General features: G+C 43.8%; 1 protein-coding gene across 1 annotated transcript in view; it reads right to left on the reverse strand.

Annotated features, from left to right (window-relative positions):
* LOC135056474 (lysosomal acid lipase/cholesteryl ester hydrolase-like) overlaps positions 1-8,646 on the reverse strand; it is a 63,363-nt gene extending 54,717 nt beyond the window's left edge. The window contains exons 1-2 of the mRNA XM_063961705.1: positions 8,513-8,646; positions 7,662-7,776 (exon numbers count right to left, since the gene is read on the reverse strand). Of these exons, the coding sequence (XP_063817775.1) occupies positions 7,662-7,776; positions 8,513-8,644 (247 nt within the window). The 5' untranslated portion in view covers positions 8,645-8,646. The remainder of the gene's footprint in view (positions 1-7,661; positions 7,777-8,512) is intronic.
* Positions 8,647-8,972: the final 326 nt, after the last annotated feature.

The raw sequence follows: 8,972 nt of genomic DNA on the forward strand, positions 1-8,972 counted from the left end.
GAAATTTGGTGAGTTTTGATCAGAGATGTGCGGAAAACATAACCAGGTGAGGCACTGCCTCACCTGCCATAGACTTTTTACTCCAGAGTTTTGGCTATAAAAATTATTAGAATAATGCAAAGAAGATATTTCAAACATATTCTTTGTATTTTTCATATACTTTACGCAGTCAAAACTCTGGCACAAACGTTAGTATGACAGGAAAGGCTCTGCCTCACCTGCCTCACCCCACCGCACGTTACTGGGTTAGAGTAGGAGGTGCAGCGGTCATTCATAACAAGTCGCAGCTTCACTCGTGAGTACTGGAACTCCCCAGTTGCCACCCACTGCCCTGAGTTCCAGGTACTCAGTTCATAACACTGACAGACATTTTGTAGTCTATGCATGAAGCAGTCAAAAGAGTGGAGAAATGAGTCTGTGGAGAAGTTACCCATGGCAACCAATCAGCTGCTCCGTACAATTGTATAGTATGCAAATTATAAATGATACTTCAATGCTGTTTGGTTGCCATGGGCAACTTCTCCACAGGCTCACTTCTCTTCCTTTTTTACTGCTTCATGAACAGACCCCTTTATCTAACAGTAAATGCCCAGCAATACTGTTGTTTAGTTGTTCTCAACCCTCATTCTCAAGTATGACCCCCAGGTCATGTTTTGAGGAATACTGTACTTTACTCGTGTACAGGTGAGTTCATCTGTTTTGCTTGGTCAGTAGTTATCTTACCAGCTACCACAAATAGAAATCAACAAAACATGACCTGTTAGTGGTACTGGAGGATAGCAGTTGAGAACCCCTGCTCTAGACCAGTGCTGCTTAAATCTAGTCCATGTGACAGACTAACAGTGTATGTTTTCCATATCTCATAGCTGGAGCACTGCTGTAATCTTTAATGTCCGACACATTTTAACATATCCACAAGTGGTGCAAATCAAACATGTGTGGTGAGGTAAATGGCTGGGGAGGCACTGGCAGTGTCATAGCCAGATTTACACAGACATATACGAACCCGAGCAGTCATGTGGGCATTATACTCAGGTGCAGCAGTATAAACTGCTGAAAATTGATCAGAGATGTGCAGACAAGATAGGCAGGGGAGGCACTGCCTCACCGGTCCTAGACCAGTATACTCTAGAGTTCTAACTATAAAAAGGACTAGAAGAATACAAAGAAGATATTTATACTATCTTCTTTGTATTTTCCTTATAATTTTTATAGCCAAAACTCTGGAGTTTACTGGAGAATAACAGGAGAGGCACTGCCTCATCCTTATTGGTGCTAATTATTTCACTTGTGATTCTATGAGTAGACCAATGAGAAACTCTCTCTTATTCCTCCTTTGGACTCCTCTTCTGATAACAAATAACTTTAAAACTTTACCCTCATTTAAAGATAAACAGCACTTGGATTATCACACCATCTTGATGCACCTTATACATTTGTGCAATAATACAATTTGTATTTTGTATTATCAATCTCTCTGCAAGGTGCTGACTGCCTTCAGTAAATAACAGAGGATGAGAGCTCTTAGTGTGCCAGGTATGCCCATAAGTGCTCTTAATGTGAAGAAAAATTCTCCAGAGAGCCACTCACAGAGGGTTGAAGAAGTCAATGAACTGACTCACTATTCAACGATCTATGAGGAGCCGAGAGTATAAGCCTATTAGTTTATTCACAAATCAGTTAATTCAGGTCTAATGTCTACACAAAGTCAGATTTGCCATTTTGTGTAACATCTCTTCGGGGAGTATATTTCACTGGGCCTACTCCAGAAATCCACATATTGGGCTTAAATTACTTTAAAAAAAAAAAGTACATGCAAAAATAGTGTGTACATATGGGTGTAAAGTCAACTTGGAACAATTAAAATAACCTCAAATGAGCCGTTAAGTCTATTTTCAAATTATAGTAAACAAACTGTTCCTGTAAAAATGTAAAACACAACTGTAGTGACCCTTCTATTCTGACCAACTGCGAGAGTCTACTGAAATAAAAATATAATAACTGCACAAAAATTAGTGTATGAATGAGGGGTTTTAGATTTTGCCCGAGACAGTAGGTCAGTCTTCTGGATCAGCCCACTACCCCACAAACGTCGGTGGTAAAGGGGCTCTTGTATGTCACAAATCATAGCACTGCATACTGCACATGGAGGGTTTATTAAGAGTTGTTAGCAAACCAAAAGAGCACATCTGCCCCACCTGCGGTGCAACATGAGTTTGCCCAATTGATAACTTTTTTGGTTTTCTAACAACTCAGAATAACTCCCCATGCATTTTTCAATTTACATGTGTCAAAAAGACTACTGGACTACCGACTACTTAATTCTCTCATAAAAAGATAGGCATTCCAGACTAATAACATATATTAATACATTGCTAAAATAATACATTGCTTAGTTTTTAGACAAAATGCTTGTTTAAGTGACTATTATGTATGGCCAATTCGGTTATCATCTTTTTTTGTTTTATTCTAATGAATCAACAGACTTTCAGTACTTGTATACATTTTATTCAATTATTAGGGGCCATGTACCAATGATTTGGCTCCTGGTCATGAAGTCCATTGGGGTTACCAGGAGTTCCCAAGGGATTCAGGCACTTAATGTCGAGACAGCCCATCCGCTTTACTGTGGACTATGCTTTGTGTGTGGATATTTTCACGTTTTCCTCTGAAATGCAAGGCTTCACCGCAACATTCTGCCATTACGCCCAGTGGTGTGTTATAACCACTTGTTATTATTCACCACAGTAAAATGTCAGCCATAAATATATGGTTGGAACTTCTTCACAGCACAAACAATTTCCAGACATTACTTTTCAATTATGGCATACCCCACCAGTGGCAAACGCAGGATTTCTAGAGGGGGGTTTCCAAATGAAATCCACAGTCTACCGCTCTGCAGAACACTGTCGCAAGTGCAGGAGTCTGAGGGAGCAGTAAAAGAAACTAGTACCTACACTGAAACATATATGTGCACATTAGTCTATTTTAACACCAGATAGTGTATGGAATATAGTATTAATAATTAACACTATAGATGGTCTATAGTATAGACTGTATCAAACATATTTAACTAATATAAATAACATAAGTGGTCAGTAAAAGGTTAAACATCCCATAATCAATAAATACACAAAGATAATACAAACATAGAATTTGAAGGAAGATAAGAACCAAATGGTCCCTCCAGTCTATCCTTTAAGGTTAGAGTATTAGGATTTGGTTAGTAGTTTGGGTTAGGGTATTAGGGTTAGGTGTTAGGGTTAGTTTAAAAGAACCAGTAGAGACAGTACTGCACTTTCTAAGCACACATTATCCCACCTCAGGGTGGGCTGCGTCTTCTTCCTGGCAGCTACTCTCTGGTCCAGTGCACTGACTGGTGGCTCATATCTACACACACAGCAAACTTGGTAGAAGAAGCTGCTACCACTGGGCATGGGCAGCAGCTCTAATAATCATATTATATGCTATTGTTATTATTTGAATCACTGGCTAATATGAGGGGGGCTTCCTGGCAACCAGGAAAGCCCCCCCCCCCCCTCCTGAGTTTGCCTATGCCCACCACCCTCTGTACCAGTTTCCTGCTCAAACAGGCCGCAGGGTGCTCTTGCCCATCAGACCCATCTTGGTTCAGTACTGTTACAAGTGCGTACTGTGATGTATCAATCTGTACAAGAAAGTTTTTACTACAGTTAGTGGTGCTTTGCATCAGAGCTGTTTTCAATGAAAACAGTGGCAGCTGCTCAATCATTCCTGGAGATAATTTTATATATCAGGTGCCAGAGAGGGGGAGGGGTCACAAACAAATAGCAGACAGAGAGAAATTCTATTACCAGATAGGTTCAGATATGGTTACAGATAATTTTTAGTGTGCTGGGGGGATACCAGGGGGAGAAAAAGCACCCCTCCTCTCTGTCTGCTGTTTTTAATGAATGTCAACTCACAAGTGGGTGTCCTGTTGACTACTTTGGGGAGTTTTTTCTTAGTCAAATCTGTCAGGAGTTTGTAAGTAACAAAGCATCTGTAGTTACCCGCGATCCCTACGAAAACCAGGACTGATCTCTGGGTTGTATGCCGGGGTCAGTTTCAGATTGCCTCTACCTTGGCTGGTTTTGTCTTCACCTTACCTCCCCCTACACACTGTGTCAGGTACTATACAAACAACATTCCCTTTTGCCAGTTGTCGGCCTCTATGGCCAGACCTGCTCACCAAATTCTTACTATCACCAGCCCCACATGCCTCAGTTGATATCATTGACTATTGACTCAAAATTTGAGCACTGGAGTATCCAAGGAGACTGTGCAGATTAATTTGATATGTGACTCTTGTATATCTGTGTGCGACTGAGTCTCTGAATCTGTATACAAAGTGCTACGATGCAGCCACAGGTTTCTTCCATGCCAAGTTCCATTGTACTTTGTATACAGACTTAGTTGCACACAGGTATATAAGTGTCTCATATAAAATTAATCAGCACAGTCATAGTATTGTGACTAAAATGCATTTTCGGCAAAAAAAAAAGATGCCTGATCCTATTAGTGGTGCATGGGACCTGGCGGCTTACTTGCTCCAGGCATCTCATGTTGCATGGTGTATCGAGGCTAGATGTATGAGGACACATCTGTACATTCAGTGACGAGGTTTTCGTCCACTTGGGTCCACTTTCACACTACCAATTTATCCACTACATTGGCCCAGCAGCAATGTTTCTGTATTATGCCTTCCAATTGTCAGTCACTATGATAATGTGCAACTCAAACCATGTTTTCTAAAAGAAGGGGAACTTAAAGCTAACAATAAAATGGTTTCAGTGTTGTTAAGAGTAACGGGATCAGTATGTATGACCGATGGATGGGATGCTGGTGGTCAGCATACCGACACTGGTATCCCATCCATCATCATCCCAACAGTCTCCCAGTAAGCACCCTAACCCTCACCTTTTCCCAACCCTAACCCTCCCTTGTGGGTGCCTAACCATAACCCTCCCCGCTTGGTGCCCAACCCTCCCTGGTGGTGCCTAACCCTAATCCTTCCTGCTTGGTGCCTAACCCTAACCCTCCCTGGTGGTGCCTAACCCTAATCTTTCCTGCTTGGTGCCTAACCCTAACCCTCCCTGGTGGTGCCTAACCCTAACCCACCCTGGTGGTGCCTAACCCTAATCCTTCCTGCTTGGTGCCTAACCCTAACCCTCCCTGGTGGTGCCTAACCCTAATCATTCCTGCTTGGTGCCTAACCCTAACCCTCCCTGGTGGTGCCTAACCCTAATCCTTCCTGCTTGGTGCCTAACCCTAACACTCCCTGGTGGTGCCTAACCCTAACCCACCCTGGTGGTGCCTAACCCTAATCCGTCCTGCTTGGTGCCTAACCCTAACCCTCACTGGTGGTGCCTAACCCTAATCCTTCCTGCTTGGTGCCTAACCCTAACCCACCCTGGTGGTGCCTAACCCTAATCCTTCCTGCTTGGTGCCTTACCCTAACCCTCCCTGGTGGTGCCTAACCCTAATCCTTCCTGCTTGGTGCCTAACCCTAACCCTCCCTTGTGGGTGCATAACCCTTACCCTCCCCGCTTGGTGCCTAACCCTCCCTGGTGGTGCCTAACCCTAATCCTTCCTGCTTGGTGCCTAACCCTATCCCTCCCTGGTGGTGCCTAACCCTAATCTTTCCTGCTTGGTGCCTAACCCTATCCCTCCCTGGTGGTGCCTAACCCTAATCTTTCCTGCTTGGTGCCTAACCCTAACCCACCCTGGTGGTGCCTAACCCTAATCCTTCCTGCTTGGTGCCTAACCCTATCCCTCCCTGGTGGTGCCTAACCCTAATCCTTCCTGCTTGGTGCCTAACCCTAACCCTCCCTGGTGGTGCCTAACCCTAACCCTCCCTGGTGGTGCCTAACCCTAATCCTTCCTGCTTGGTGCCTAACCCTAACCCTCCCTTGTGGGTGCATAACCCTTACCCTCCCCGCTTGGTGCCTAACCCTCCCTGGTGGTGCCTAACCCTAATCCTTCCTGCTTGGTGCCTAACCCTAACCCTCCCTGGTGGTGCCTAACCCTAATCCTTCCTGCTTGGTGCCTAACCCTAACACTCCCTGGTGGTGCCTAACCCTAACCCACCCTGGTGGTGCCTAACCCTAATCCGTCCTGCTTGGTGCCTAACCCTAACCCTCACTGGTGGTGCCTAACCCTAATCCTTCCTGCTTGGTGCCTAACCCTAACCCACCCTGGTGGTGCCTAACCCTAATCCTTCCTGCTTGGTGCCTAACCCTAACCCTCCCTGGTGGTGCCTAACCCTAATCCTTCCTGCTTGGTGCCTAACCCTAACCCTCCCTTGTGGGTGCATAACCCTTACCCTCCCCGCTTGGTGCCTAACCCTCCCTGGTGGTGCCTAACCCTAATCCTTCCTGCTTGGTGCCAAACCCTATCCCTCCCTGGTGGTGCCTAACCCTAATCTTTCCTGCTTGGTGCCTAACCCTATCCCTCCCTGGTGGTGCCTAACCCTAATCTTTCCTGCTTGGTGCCTAACCCTAACCCACCCTGGTGGTGCCTAACACTAATCCTTCCTGCTTGGTGCCTAACCCTATCCCTCCCTGGTGGTGCCTAACCCTAATCCTTCCTGCTTGGTGCCTAACCCTAACCCTCCCTGGTGGTGCCTAACCCTAATCCTTCCTGCTTGGTGCCTAACCCTAACCCTCCCTTGTGGGTGCATAACCCTTACCCTCCCTGCTTGGTGCCTAACCCTCCCTGGTGGTGCCTAACCCTAATCCTTCCTGCTTGGTGCCTAACCCTATACCTCCCTGGTGGTGCCTAACCCTAATCCTTCCTGCTTGGTGCCTAACCCTAACCCTTCCTGCTTGGTGCCTAACCCTAACCTCCCTTCCCCGCTGTCTAAACCTAACCCTCCCCACTAGGTGCCTAACCCTAACCCTCACTCCTCGGTCCCTAACCCTGCACTTTCCCTGCGCTTCCCCCTAATCGTAACCCCCCTTCTTCAGCCTAAACGCAACCCACCCCCTCCCGTGGCAGGACGGCAGTGCATTCCGTTGCCAAGACGTTTGGGATGCCGGCTGTCGGTATTGTGATGCCGGCATCGCATTCGGCATCGGTATGTAGACGCTGGTGATAACGTCCTTCTTCGGGATACCGGCGTCGGTATATCGACTGCCAGGATCCTGGCCGTCGGTAAGGTAACTGCTTCCCAGAGTAACATGTGTAGCGTTCCTATTCTGTTGTGCTTTACAATTGGGAGCACGCTAACCAAAGTTTTATTTGCAACTTTGCAAATTAATGTCATATAACAGGAATTTCCCAATAAAATAAAAAATACAGCAGATGACAATGGCCTTGTATACTTAATAAACCTACGGGATACATAGTGAGTTCAGAAAATAATAACAAGTTTAACATCTTTTAAATTGTAGCTTTGTTGATGCAGAGAAAGACAACACAAAGCCCACTGCAAAGGCAGATGTAAAATTTAATTTAAAAAAACAAACTGATCTTCCTGACCCCCAAATAATGCAAACGTCTAATCATCTTTCTGCTATGTGATATGTCACAAGGCTCGTACAGAACGTGAACAAGCTCATTTCTGCATATCTCCTTCTCCCATAATGTATAATTTAAGCCACTGAATTCCCAACACAGCACGGCATTGTAATTACATGTACCTCTAGATAGGAACTTGACTCCATGCGGTATTCTGTTGACACTCAAGATATATCCATCCTCAGTGACCACCTCGTATTCCTCACTAGGGTATCCTCTGTATCTAATCAGTTCACTCTGTAAAAAGCATTTATGGATTTTTATTAACATGATGTTGACTGTATGGCCTCACATTCAGGGTAATAGAAAATATTACATGACACGTGGGCACTGCCATAGTGTCCTTTTGTTGTATATATGATACTTAAATACTAAGGGGTATATTTACAAATGGTCGCTTTCCATCAAGTTTTATAAATTTAAAATCCAATTCAAATTGATCTAAATTTATGTGATTTAGGGGATAAAACACACATTTACTGACATGATTTTTATAATAATTTTTCATGTTAGTAAATGTGTGATTTAGCATTGGAAACACAACATCAATTTAGATTTAAATCTGTTGATTTTAAATTGATAAAAAGTCGATGAAAATTGATCTTTCAGTAAATATATGGAATAAGTCCAGGGAGTGAGAACTGCATTCTGCCCACAGGACAAGAGAAGTAAGATAAAGTGGCATGATGATCTCTAGGTCCTCTTTCCTGGGTATTGGGGACACCCAAGCTACTCACTGGGACAGTAGGCTGTTGAACTAAGTAAAATGTCAATTGGGTCCCATTATCTATTAATGTCAGAGTCAGATTACTCATGGATATTTGGAAGAATTTAAAATTTATCCAAGTGGAGAAAAATGTCTGCCTATACAATGAGTATCAGACTTTACAAAATGTATCCTGATACATTTGAGGGTTTACCACTGGAAAATGTGCAACAAATATCGCATTATTGCATTAGGATGAAAACTTACAATGTTCATGCGTGCTTCAGGGTCTGCATCATAATTAATGTGACTAGTTTCACTTCCAATGTTCCCAGACATGTCCAACGGTTGTGTGAAATGTCCAAGCATCATTATGGCCATTGCAACCAACCTCCACATCTTAGGACTGGCAGAAAAAGACACAAACAAGCAAGACAGAGATAAAGAAAAATAGATTAAACCAAAACTATAAGACTACAAGTATCACAAAAGATTTCATGGAAAAGACAAAATCTGTAACCGTGCAATCCTGGGTTTGTATTAACAGTTCATTATTAATGTGGATTGAAGGGATTCAATGGGGGGAATTCAAATGTTTGAAAAGTCGGTTGGGTGTCTGTTTTTTCATTCATTACCATATTACGCTATGTTCATTTTTGTTCTTTTGAGGTATTGAGTATCACTGATCCATGTGAACCTCGAGAAGGAAAAGAACCGGTTCTGTTTG

The sequence above is a fragment of the Pseudophryne corroboree genome, chromosome 3, assembly GCF_028390025.1.
Source record: "Pseudophryne corroboree isolate aPseCor3 chromosome 3, aPseCor3.hap2, whole genome shotgun sequence".
NCBI classification, from domain to species: domain Eukaryota; kingdom Metazoa; phylum Chordata; class Amphibia; order Anura; family Myobatrachidae; genus Pseudophryne; species Pseudophryne corroboree.